This window comes from Lipotes vexillifer, unplaced genomic scaffold (assembly GCF_000442215.2).
Source record: "Lipotes vexillifer unplaced genomic scaffold, Lipotes_vexillifer_v1.1 scaffold802, whole genome shotgun sequence".
NCBI lineage: Eukaryota > Metazoa > Chordata > Mammalia > Artiodactyla > Lipotidae > Lipotes > Lipotes vexillifer.
In genome coordinates, this window is record NW_006790237.1 from 1,634,002 (window position 1) to 1,646,941 (window position 12,940).

The 12,940-nt window shown below is 55.4% G+C and overlaps 2 protein-coding genes across 2 annotated transcripts in view; one reads left to right on the forward strand and one right to left on the reverse strand.

Annotated features, from left to right (window-relative positions):
* Positions 1-4,222, forward strand: part of MYH14 (myosin heavy chain 14) — an 87,740-nt gene extending 83,518 nt beyond the window's left edge. Inside the window, exons 38-40 of the mRNA XM_007463432.1 lie at positions 338-546; positions 2,263-2,371; positions 4,046-4,222. Of these exons, the coding sequence (XP_007463494.1) occupies positions 338-546; positions 2,263-2,371; positions 4,046-4,222 (495 nt within the window). The remainder of the gene's footprint in view (positions 1-337; positions 547-2,262; positions 2,372-4,045) is intronic.
* Positions 4,223-9,028: 4,806 nt separating this feature from the next.
* KCNC3 (potassium voltage-gated channel subfamily C member 3) overlaps positions 9,029-12,940 on the reverse strand; it is an 11,693-nt gene continuing 7,781 nt past the window's right edge. Inside the window, exon 4 of the mRNA XM_007463449.1 lies at positions 9,029-9,165. Coding sequence (XP_007463511.1) covers positions 9,029-9,165 — 137 coding nt within the window. The remainder of the gene's footprint in view (positions 9,166-12,940) is intronic.

The window sequence follows — 12,940 nt, forward strand, 5'->3', positions numbered from 1 at the left end:
AAGAAAAAAAAAAGTGTGATAACCCTTGGAAGAGACTCATTCACAGTCAAAGGCAGAAGTTATAGCGTTTAAACAAGTTTGTGATAATCTTGTGGACTTATTAAAATAGCAAAAACCTATCTAAAAGGTTAAAACCCAGGGCTGGCACTGCCGTTGGCTGATGAGCCAATCGGAGAAAAATACACACTACCATTTGTTGACTATTTAGTATATACCAGGTTCTGTGCTATTTATTTAACAATCATCAACTCACTTAGTTGTGGGAGGTGGCTGCATTTACCTCCCACCTTCCCTCTGAGACTCCACCGTGACAGTCCTGCCTTTCCCACTGATGCAGGTGGAATCACTGACCACAGAGTTGTCAGCTGAGCGCAGTTTCTCAGCCAAGGCAGAGAGCGGGCGGCAGCAGTTGGAGCGGCAGGTCCAGGAGCTCCGGGGACGCCTGGGTGAGGAAGACGCTGGGGCCCGGGCCCGCCAGAAGATGATCATCGCTGCCCTTGAGTCTAAGCTGGCCCAGGCTGAGGAGCAGCTGGAGCAGGAGAGCAGGTAGGCGGGAGAGGAGCACAGCTGGAGGGCAATCCTCACATTCTGGTCAGTGAGATGAAGGGGAGCTGTGTTACAAGCACATGGTTTAGAAACATCCAAAAGGCATCATAATAATAATGGTTGATGATTTCCTATGTCATTTAGGATGCTTTGTGCTGCAAGTAACTGCATTCCCACTATATAATTTAAACAGTAATGTAGCAGTTAGCTATAGCTGCATAACAAACCACCTTAAAATTTAAGTGGCTTAAAACAACAAGTTTTTATTATTGCTCATGAGTCTTTGGGTTGGCTGATCTGAGCTTGGTGGGCCTTACTCATGCATCTTTGCTCAGCTGAAAGTCAGCTAGATGGATTTGCTGATCTTGGCTGGGCTCTTGTATGTCTCCAGCCTGGCATGGGACAACTAGGCTAACTTGTCTCTGCTCCAGGTTGGCCCAGGATTGTTCACATGACAGAGTGAAGGTTCCAAGAGTGAGGGCTTCTTGGGGTCTAGATTTGGAACTGGTACAGTGTCACTTCTGTCACATCCTGTTACTAAAGCAAGTCATGTAGGGAATCCCCCGGTGGTCCGGTGGCTAGGGCTCCTCTGCACTTCCACTGCAGGGGGCATGGGTTTGATCCCTGTTCTGGGAACTAAGATCCTGCATGCCGCACATGGCATGGCCAAAAAAAAAAAAAAAAAGAAAGAAAGTCATGTGGCTGGCTCAGATTTAAGGGAATGTCCAGTCATGGCTGCCAAGCACTGCCATTGCTAGGGGCCCCATCACATGGACTTCACCCAGGTGTGGATGAGCAGGGGCCGTGGGGATGGGGGAAATTAAGGAGACGGGAGGGAAGAGAGGGAGGTAAGGATGGCCCCAGGTGTCTGACCTGCATATCTAGGTGTATCATGGGGGATTAGGAGGAGGAGCAGGTTTGGGAGAAGGCATTGAGCCCAATGTAGGGTGTGCAGGGTCTGGGGATAGCTGAGGCTGGGGGCTGAACCAGGCTGGAGCTCAGGAGACTGATTTAGCAGACACCAGGCTGTTGATGGTTGTAGAAACCTGGGGCACAGCTGAGCTTGTCCAGGGAAAGTGTGTGAGTGAGAAGGGGAGAAGACAACAGAGATGGTTGGAGATGGAGCTTTGGGCTTCCAGACTGTTCCACAAACACAGAAAGCTAGAGAAAGAAATTGAGAGAGAATTCCAGGCCAGGTAGAGGGAAGGTCAGGTGGGAGATGATGAGTCCTGAACTGGGGGCTAGGGCTGTGAGGCTGAAGAGGGGACAAGACAAGAGTCCAGGGGGCAATGGGACAGGGTTTGGTTACTAACAGGCTGGGGGTGGGGCAAAGGAGAGAGAAGGGGTGAGGACAATGCCTGGTGGTCTGACTTAGGGACTGGTGGTCAGTGGGTCAGTCCCCTGAGAGGAGGAAGACTGGGGGGCGGGGTGGTGGGGGAATACAGTTGAATGTGAGAGACTGAGTGGGATATGGAAAACTGGTATAGACATGGAGACACTTTTAGGACCTTCAGGCATCTTACTAGAAGCTAAGGACTAGATTCCCTGGTGGGAGCCTGGGTGCCAGTGTCTGGCCTGAGTAGACTGTGGGAGCCAGTTGTGGGTGGAAAAGAGGGCAGAGGCCACTCTGAGAACAGGCAGCCACTGGACGAGGCTTGGGGGACTGAGCCCCGGGTGAGCAGCTCTCCTGATTCTCCCGTTCACACCTCTCCATAGGGAGCGCATCCTCTCTGGCAAGCTGGTGCGCAGGGCTGAGAAGAGGCTTAAAGAGGTGGTGCTCCAGGTGGAGGAGGAGCGGAGGGTGGCTGACCAGCTCCGGGATCAGGTGAGCAGCTGATGTCACTGAGGTGCAGTGGGAGTGGTGGGGGCACCACTGACAGAGAAGTAGCATGTGCCATCTCTGGAGGCAGTGAGTTCCCATCACAAGAGAACGCGCGGGTGCTGGACTGGAGCTGAGTGCAGACACCATCCTGGGGCTTGGCGAATCAGCAGAGAGCTGGAATCAGTGACTTTGTGATCCATAAATTCTGGAATCCAGGAAAGGCCCTGGTGGGGACCTTAGACAGCCAGGGAGAGGGAAGAAGTTAAACCCTACCCAGAGGCTAGGCCACAGCTAAAATAACAACACCTGCTGTTTACTGAGTGCTTTCTACGAGCCAGGCAATATGCTAAAGACATAACATATAGTACACTTAATTCTTATCCGAACTCTATGAGGTAGGTTAAACTATTATTTTCTCTCTAATTTTGGTGAGAAAACTGAGACAGAAAGGTGAATTAACGTGCTCACAATTATTTATTTAGTAAGAGATAGAGCCAGAGTTCACACTCCAGCACTCTGGCTGCAGAGTCTGTTTTCTTAATTATTTATTGAGCAGTTACTGTGTCCCAAGTAGTATGCTACCTGCTTTTTAAAAAATACATGCTTACGTTCTCTCATCAGCTCCATTTCACAGGCGAGAAAATGGAAACTTTAAAAGGGGATATAATTTGCCCCAGAGTCACACAGTCAATAGAGAGAGCCTGGATCAGATCCTCTTGCCAGCTTCCACCCCAGGCTCCAATGTGACTGATTCTAGTTGCTGTGCCCTTAAAAGCTCAGCTGTGTTTTATTCACCATTCATCTCACAAAACAATTGTTGAGCACCCTCTATGTGCCAGGCACTGTGCAGGGCATTGGAGATGTGGCTGTGAATGACACAGAGAAGGACTGTGCTCTCAGCTCACATTTTCAACGTAGGAAAAGAAAGATACCATAAACCTATAAACAAGTAAAGATAATTACAGATTGTGACAGGGGCTATGAAGAAAAAAGAGAATGAAGAGAGAGGGGGACACAGAGGACTGGGGAATCCCCCCTAGATTGCGAGTGGGGTGTCAGCAAGACCTCTCTAAGGAAGTGACATTTGAATTGATACTGAAGGATGAGAAAGAGCCAGGAAGAGGGAACAGCAGGTGCAAAGACCCTGGGGTATGGAAATGAGCTTGGTGAGTTCCAAGCAAAAAAGCAGACCAGTATTGCTTGAGAGAAGAATGAGGTTGAGGGGTTGAATGATAAGAAATGAGGTCAGAGGAGTTGGCAGGAGGCAGATTATGTATGTCCCCTCCATGGAGAGAGAGATGGCAGGGTCTGGGGAGGGTCTCAGTGAAGATGGTCTGATCAGTGTGTTTATGGGAAGAAGACCCTGCATGGCCTGGAATGCCAGGCTGAAGGGCTGAGACCTTGTCCCAGGGGTACTGGGGAATCACGGAGGACTTTGAGCAGGGAAGGGTCAGGGTCAGCCCTGAGCATAGAAAGATCCCTCTGAGGCTGAGTGGGGTATGACCTCACATTTGAATCTGAGGTGGAGGCTGGTGAGAGGATCTAGGAGAAAAGAACAAAGCATGAATAGATGGCAGGGCACAGGACAGAGTCAGGATGTAGGAGGGATGAGCTGTGGGGAGCTCTGGGTGAGAGTAGCACCCAGAGAAATGACCCAGCCCCCCTGCTCACGCCAAGCTGGAGAAGGGGAACCTTCGAGTGAAGCAGCTGAAGCGGCAGCTGGAGGAGGCCGAGGAGGAGGCGTCCCGGGCCCAGGCAGTCCGCCGGAGGCTGCAACATGAGCTGGAGGATGTCACAGAGGCCTCCGAGTCCATGAACCGGGAGTTGAACACGCTGAGGAACCGGCTTCGGTAAGGCCACCACCCCGCACATGCGCACCCTCGCTCCATAAACCCCAGTATCTCGCTGTCCCCTCATCTCTCTGTGCCCCCCTCCCCATTTTATTCTGTCTCTCCATATCTCCCTATCTCTCACTTTTCTCTCTGCCCACTGGTCTCTCCTCCCCGCAGACGCGGCCCCCTCACCTTCACCACCCGCTCAGTGCGCCAGGTCTTCCGACTGGAGGAGGGCGCGGTGTCCGACGAGGAGGCGGCGGCGGAGGAGGCGGAGCCAGGGTCTGGGCCACTGCCCGCGGAGCCCGAAGGGTCCCCTGCGGCCCCAACGCAGTGACCCTACCTTGCCTGTAGCCACCAGGCCCTCCCTCCCTGGCCCCCTTGGTGCCTGTCCCACGAGCAGCCCTCTGGCTTCTTGCACTTTGGAAATGGTGCCACCCTCTGGCGTAACAGCAATTATCAACCCCACGGGGGGGTGGGCAGGGGGGTCGCCTGAGACTTCCCGTGAACCCCTAAACACAGAGGAGCGGGCAAGCAGGGAGGAAAGGACTGGGGCGCTCTCGCTTGGGAGAAATTCGGGTATAGTTGGCAAGCTGGGGTCCCATCCAGCTCCAAATCCTTCCAAATCCTTCCTTCAGTTATGAATGATCTATATTAGGAAGGGAGCATGGCTCCCCTGCCCTCCTCAGCCAGGGCTTCCCACGCCCCTTCCCCCTCCCTCTCTCTCCTCCCCCTCCCCCTTAAGTCTCCCCCTTCCCCCTCCCGCTCCCTCTTTCCTTCTCTCTCCCCGTGTCTTTCTCCACTTAGCCACTGACCCCAGAACTTCTAAGCAACAGCACCCTGCGCCCCAGGCCACCACCAGCCTTTGACCCTTGCAGAGGGGCAAGATAAGGGGACCTCACGCATTCCCCCTCCCCCCATGCTCCCTTCTGGTTGCTCTTGTGTGATCACAGTTCAGCTGGAGTTTCTCATGGGAGTTGGAGGAGGCCCCCATACCCTCCCAGACTCCAGACCCTGGCAAAATAAACTCCAACCTCGACTGGACCCCTCGGGGGCTGTATGTGTTCCTGCAGGGGTAGGGGGACAGGGTGGGCAAGGGGCAGCGAGTGGAGGGGGGCAGTCTGCTGGTTCTAATCCAACTGGCCAGGGTCGGGGGACCTCACGTGTACCCAGCATTTAATGTGAAAGAACTCATTTTCCCCTCCCTTCCTCCAAAGTATCCCCTGCATTATACAGATGGGAAACTGAGGCTCAGTGCTCCAGGGTCCCTTGCTCCAAGCCTCTCCATCAGCGAGTGGCAGAAGGGGTGCTGCACTCTAGTTGACCCTCAAGTCTTTGCAAAGCAATAATAGTAGTGACTGTTCAGCTGTTTGCTGCGTACTATTTGTTTAGCTGAGCTAAACTTGGGACATTAGTCTCAACCCTCAGCACAACCCTTAGAGGCAGGGATTTCATTGCCTTCCAGTGTCTAGAACAGTGCCTGGCACGTAGTTGTCCTTAGTATGTTTGCTGAATTAATAGATCACCCCCACTCACCCTTTTAGAGTGGTGGAAACAAGCCCAGAGAAGTTGAGAGACTTGCCCAAGGACACACAGCTACTAAGAAATTGAACCCAGTCTGGCTTCAGAGTGGATAACTCCTGAGCCCACACTCCTTTTCTGGGGACTGGTCACCGGCACATGACCCAGGAGCTCACATGACCCAGGTGCCCTCACAGACTTTCCAGTTAGGGGTGTGGATCCCCATTTTTACCATCAGGGAAACTGAAGCAGGTACTTGCCCCCGCCAAAATCACAAGGTGAGAGCCGGCGATGAGGGGGATGTCTGGACCCTCAAAGTGCAGGCCCTTGCCATCTTAATACGACCCTGCTCTTCTGTCCCAACCTTCTGTCTGCCCCCAGAGCCCCTAGCCCCATCAGGAGACCTTCTCTGGAGACAAAGAGGATGAAACTTTTAAATGAAAAGGAAACTTTTATTTTGGTGGGGAGTGAAAGGGTGGGTGGGAAGGGGGTATGACACTTTTTATTTGGGGGGGGGTGACATGCGGCAGCTTCTGCAACGGGCGGTTCATGCACCCAGGGTGGGCGTGGGGGAGGCTTGGGGGAGGGACCGTGCCGACCCCTCCCTCCCTGCCCTGGGGGTGGGCTGAGAAGACCCGCCATTAGCACCAGAGTTGGACGATTTGCAGACCTCCCCTCCCCAGACTGACTCCGGGCACCCTCCCCCATCCCTGAGAGCACCCCCTTGCCACTCCCCCCCACCCCAACAACAGGACAGGCCCCCCCGCCCCGCCCACTTTTGAGTGAGAGAAACTTATTGCTGTGTGTGTGTTGGGGAGGAGCCGCTGTATTCAGAAAGACCCCCCGCCATTCATTCCTCCCCAATCACCCCGCCCCCGCCCCTTGTCCGTGCGTTCCCGGAGCGCAGGAGGGGCGCGACATGCGTGTGGGGAGCGCGTCATGCAGCGCATGCGTGTAGTTGCAGGCACCCTGGCGGCCGGGGGGAAAAGGGGAGTCGGGACTTGAAGTTGTCCCTTTAGCTCTCTCTCTCCCTCCCCAAATCCCACACTGTTGACTTGGGGGATGGGGAACGAGAATAACGTGTGTAGAGGTTTATAATGATTGTGACTATTTTTAAAAGCTGAACTAAAAAGCTGGGTACGTGTGGCAGATTGGCGAGCAGGGGGGAGACGTTGGGAAGCGGTCCGTACCCTTTAGAAAAATCCTCACCCCCTTTCCCTGCACCGTTCGGCTTCCGTGAGGGTCAGGGGTATCTGGGGTTTTGTTTTGCTTTAAGAAGTTAAACCCTTTGGCAATACAATCAGTCTCCAACCCCATACCCTGGTGTTTAAAGCCCCTAGCCCTTTGCCCCGCCGCACCCCGCTCCCGCCAGAACCCGCCCCATCCCGCAGCCCTGGTTCGCCAGGGTTTAGGGCCCAAGGGAAGGATGGGCGGACTCAAAAATGCCCCTTGCATAGGAATCGTTGCATCAAGAATCGTGCTCAGTGACACCCCCACCACCAATCCTCAGGCGGAGGGTGGGGGGGGTTCCTGAGGCCGTGGGAGCAGAGGGAGGGAGGTTGCTAATTCCATGGGCCCCAAGCTCCACAAGGGGTAGTCCCTTAAGGATTCTGGGACCGATATGGTCCCTGGGCTTGGGGTAGGTAGCGCATCCTTCTTGAGCCAGGATGGGGTATGAGAAATGATTTTCCACCCGCGAACGTGGGGGGTTGGAGAAGGCCGGGGAAGGGCGAGCTGGGGTCCCAGCCCAGGTGGATATGTGGCTTCCCAAGCTTCTGATATTCCAGCGTCCCTCCACTAGGGATCAGCCTATACATTTTAAATGTAAACACCTCTAACCTAAATAAACGGTGTCCTGGCCAAGCAGCAATATCTGGACTTACCGGCTTACGTGAGAAATGCCAGAAAGATAAAACTTTAAAAATAAGTGTCTGTCCTTGTACTGCCTAAAACCTTAGCACATCGCCAGGGGTACAAATATGACCCTCTGGGAAACATTGGCGTCTATGAAGAAGCTGCCTTTGGGGGCACCATTTAAAGAAAGGGGCTCTTGGAGGGGCAGGGTTAGGCATAAGAAAGGGGGTGCCCCGGGAAGGCCTGGTTCCCTGGAATTGCAGACAGATTGAGCTTATCTTGAAAATCCTAGCGTCAGGGGAACCTGAGGAGTATGTCTGATGTCAGATTTAGGGGTGTCCAGGAAATGTCCAGAGTGTGGGAAAGATTTGGAGCATCCCAAAGGCTGAAAGTGAGCTGAAGGGCTGGATCAAGTCTTGGAGGTTTGAGGTGCTGGGATGCAGCTCAGGGAATGGGTGGGCGGTGGGGCTTGGGCGGAGCGGGGGGGGCGCGGTGCGGACAGCATGTGTGTGCAGAGGTTAAGTCCCAGGAGCGTGTGGGGATTTGGAGGATGCGGGATGCCAGACTCAGTCTCAGGAATTCTGGGGGCAGGCCTCATGTGATGGGAATCTGGAGGGGGTGTTGGGGAATTTTGTGTGCTAGGGCCAGAGCATCCCAGGAATACTGGGATGGGAGGTCTGAGTCCATGCAGCAATAGAGGCGAGCAGATCCCTGGGGGTGGGGTGGGGGGTGGGGGAGGAGGATGAAAGAGTGAAATTCACCAGAGGGATGCTCCTAAAGGCTGAGAGAGCAGCTGTCCTCAGCCCACCCCTCCCCCCGTGCCTCCGCTTCTACCGTCTGAGCTCAGCTCCGGTTTTTGGCTTAGGTGACTGTTCCTCCTTCCCCCACATTGCTGCTATTTTTTTTTTTTTTTTTTCGTGATGGGTTGCCCTCCTGGGGTGAAGGGTAGGAGGCTAGGAGACCCTCCGGTAGCTTAAAGGCCAGCCCGACCCACATGGAGGTCCCCACCCGCTTCCCAGAATGCCCCTTCCCTCGCACGCAGCATGCAGCCCCTGGCGGCTTATTGCTGAGGTGGAGTTGGAGAGGGCGGGGATCCAGTTTGGGGGAGGCATGCAGAGCAGTGGGGAGGCGCCCCAAAATGTAATTGATATAATTTGGACGTATTTACACGAGTCGATTCGGGGGGTGGTTCCTATGGTTCATGGAGACCTGAGAAGGCTTTTTTTCAGGAGGGGCGAATAGTTGGGGGGATGGGCTTTGGCTCCTCCCCCCCTCCATCCTGGGGTCCAGGTGGAGGTGAGGGGCCCGGGGGTGTCTGCTGGCATCGTCGTCTCGGTTGCATATTATTAATGACTGTTTGATTTTTAAAAAAAAAAACCCTTTCCCCCACCCCCACCCCCTTTGACCTTCTTCCCTGTCACCCCCGAGTCCCCCCACGGGGGGGAGGGGAGCGCTAGAGGATGGAGGGCAGGGTTGGGGGAGCGCGGCGGGCGGCCCTGGGAGAGCCAGGGGGAGTGGCAAGGGGGGCGAGGCGCAGGGACACCCCGCTGAGGCCCGCGATGCTGCTCAGGCTGCGGGATTTCTCGTAACCTGGGGGGGAGGGCGAAGGGCAGAAACACGGGGAGGAATCGAGGAGATAGGGGTGCAGGGGGAGGGCCCAACAGACAGAGGGACCCCAAGACAGAGAGAAGCAGGAGGGAAACAGAAGGGATATGAGATGGAAAAAGAGAGAAGACAGAGACAGGAAAAGGCAAGAGACAGGAAGAGATGGAGAGGGCGAGTCAGAGAGAGAAAGCAGGTGACAGAGACGGTGAGGGAGACAAGAGAGGATAAGAGATGGAGAGACAGACACCAAGACACAAAGTGACAGATGGCAAGAGACGGAGAGATGGACAGAGGCGGAGCAAGGAGACGGAGAGAGAGAGAAGTGAACAAATTGGACAGTCAGTCGGCATCAAGGAGAAAGGTTCAGACATGGGGAGGGGGGAGAGACTCAGGGTTAGGAGGCAGGGTGGCAGCCACCGAGCCTCCCCCACCCTACCCCCACCGTAGCCCCCCTCAACTCCCCTCCCCCCTGTTGGCCCCCTCGTCTGAGGCAAAACGGTGAGGGGCAGCGAGGCAGATGGTGGGCAGCACGGGCGTGGGGAGGGAGCGTGGGTGGAATGCCAGTGTGGGAGCAGCCGGTGGAGAGGCCTTGGGAGGGAATGAGTGGGGCTGCAGTGGGTAGGGGGCTAAACTAGATGTGGAGAAATGAAGACAGGCGGGTGGGGACGCCGTGAGGGGCTGAATGGGGCACAAGTCGGCAGTGCCTCCTCCCTGGGCGGGGCGCGGGTGGTGCAGGAGGGCAGCTCCTAGGGCAGTCTGATGAGGGCAAGACTCGGCCGGAGGCTGTAATGGGGGCATCTCTAAAGGGTCAAGAAGCCTTTAAACGAGAGCTTTCTGATGGGAAGGTCCTGACAAAGTCCTGATAGCCAAAGGGATCTAAGGCTTAGGGGCACATGTGGGGTTTCTTGAAAACTTAGGAATGTCTAAAGAGTTATGCCACTGTCTGGGCTCTTCTAGGGCTTTGCTAGGCAGTACGAAGGGGTCTGTCTGGACGAGGGCATCTTGACTGTTGGGAGAGGGCCTGGGGGAGGTTGGAAGCCCAGTATCTTGGGGACACCCCCTCCCAGCCATTCCCAATTGCTAACCTGGGGGGAAGGGGCAGGGGGGGACCGAGGGTCTCACGAGGTCTCAGGCGGTGACAAGAGCTGGGGACAGAAATACACAGAGTCACGGGGGTGGGGTGGTGGCCAGGGGGAACCCCCCAACACAGCCTCACTGTTGGGGAGACGGAGAAAAGCTGAGATCTCTTCCTCCTCTCTGGTGTTTTCCGGGGGAGGGGAGCAGTGAAATGGGGGCGGCCAGAGACATCAAATATGGAAGGAGCTTCCGGGGTGGCTGAGGGGGAAGGGGAGGATGAAGGAAAGAGGAGGGGGGGGGCTGGGGAGGGGGGGGGGGCGCGTGTCAGGTGCGGGGAATCAGGTGGTTGGTGAGGGGAGACAGAGAAGGGAGGGGTCATGGGGCGGGTGAGGGTCAGGTCAGGAGGGAGGATCTTGGTTGGGGGGGGAATAGTGGAGGGTGGGTCCTGGAGGAAGGTTAGTTAGGAAGGGAGGCGCGTGAAGGGGGAGGGATCCAGGACCTTGGGGGAGGGAGTTCAGTCAGCCCCATCAGCTCCAGCCATAATTTGAGTTCAATGAATGGATTTTGGCATCCGAGGCAAAAGAAGCAGAGAACTCCCCCCAACTGCCCCCCCAGTCCCCCCTCACCCACATTCCCGAATCCTCCCCCCTCCCCCTCAATTCCATAGGGGCCCATCCAGACCTGGAAGTGGGGAACAAAGGGGGGTGGGTAACAGGACCGGGTGCAAGCAGGGGGAGGGGTGAGATGGGAGCAGGGAGGCAGGGGGTTGGTAATGAGATGAAAGTGGAGGATGATGGAGGTGGGGGGCGGGGCGCAACAAGGAGAGGTCGAGGGATGAAACAGGAAGAGCCAGACAGTCCCCTCTGGACTAGGACCCCAGAAGCCTGGGTTCTTGTCCCCCATCTGCTCTGTGGCTGGGGCTTGGCCATGGACCTCCCTGAACTTCCGTAAAACAAGGGGGTTTAGATGCGGCTGTCCTTGGAGGCTCCCTAAGTCCTGCTGTGGCATCTCCTTAGGCTGCCTGTAGGGATTCTTTAGGATGTATCTCTGTATTGTGAAGGGAGATTCCACAGGCATGTGTTGAATGAATAAGCGATGGATCAAATGCTTTCAGGTGGCCTCCCATTAAGATCAAATCCAGCCTCTCACCATGGCCAAAAAAACCTCCCCCCCCAGACTCCTCCCCTCTCCCTTAGGCCACTGAGCTCCGGCCACACTTCCCTCCTTGCTGTTCCTTTAACAGACCAAGCTCTTCCCACCTCAGCACCTCAGGCAGCACCTCAGGCAGCACCTCAGGGCCTTTTCTCTTGCTGTTTCTTCTGCCTGGCTGGAGCTTTTTCAGCTTTCAAGTTTCAAGTCACCTTCTCAGAAAGACTCTCACCCCTTATCTGACCTGGCCAGAGTAATTATCATTTTGTTTGTTTTCTGCTTCCTCCAATCATGGAGTGGCAGACATTCGCTGTAAAGGGCCAGATGGTCAATATTTTCGGGGCTCTGTGGGCCATACCATCTCGGTCGAAACTATTCCAGTCTGCGGTTGTAGACAGTGGCTGTGTTCCAATAAAGCTTTATTTACAAAACAGCTGGTGGACACATTTGGCCCGTGGCTGTAGTATGTTGACCCAGGCTCTAGAGTAGCAACTCTGTGATGGCAGATTCTTGTTTTGTGCCCTGCTAAATCTCCAGTGCCTGGAATTCTACCCTCAATCATTAGTTGCTGCATGCATGCATGCATGAATGAATGAATGAATGAACGAAGTTAGGGATTAGCTGGGGTTGTTGTGAGGATTTCAGAATGTATGTTAGACTCCTGGCACGTAGAAAGTGCTTCGTTATGTTTGCTGAGTAATTCATCTACTGTCTCCTCACTCTATCTCCCTCACGTCCCGCACTGGCCAGTCCTGACCCTGCTCTCTTGACCCCTGGCCCCCCGACTCTGTCTCTTTCCTTCCTTCTCCACCCCCATAGCCCTGAGCCCGGCTCAGGCTTTGTCCTCTCCCCCTGGACCCTCATCCCAGCCTCCTCCCCAGCCTCCTGAACTGCAGTCTCCCCACTCAGGTGCATCCTCACAAAGCCCCAGAGCAGACCCGCCTCTCGCCAGATCCCGGGACAAGGCTCCTCAGCCCAGCCCTGCTTTTCGGCCTCAGTTCTAGGTCTGTGTCTGCCTCTCCCCCAAAACCGAGAGCTCGTGGAGGGCGGGGGTGCGGTTGCATTGCTCACTGTTGAATCCCCTGGGCCTAGCACTGCGCCGGGAGCCTGTGTGCTTTGTCAGCGCTGTGGCCAATCCACAAGTGACTGCGTGAGTGGGTGAGTCTTTCCCACCCCAGCCTGCACCCAGAAGAATGTCCTGGGTGTGTACCCCATTTTCTTGATTGATTAAACAGAAGCAAAACCAAGGGGGGAGTCAGGGAGAGAGATGTGGATGGGGCTGAGAATGGGGGTCAGTTGTAAGGGCGGGGAGGGAGGTCAGGCACATGGTGGGGAGGGTTGGGCTTAGTTCTAGGGGTTAGTGAGGGGCACCGCAGGTCCTGGGCAGGTGGGTGCGGGGCCAGTGTCAGGGCTGGGGGTTAATTGGATGGAGCTGTTCGGAGTGAGGGGACAGGAGTCTTGGTCAATGGGGGCTGCATGTTCTCAGATGGGTTAGTCAGGAGGGAGGGGGTTCAGAGGGTGGGGGCTACTTACC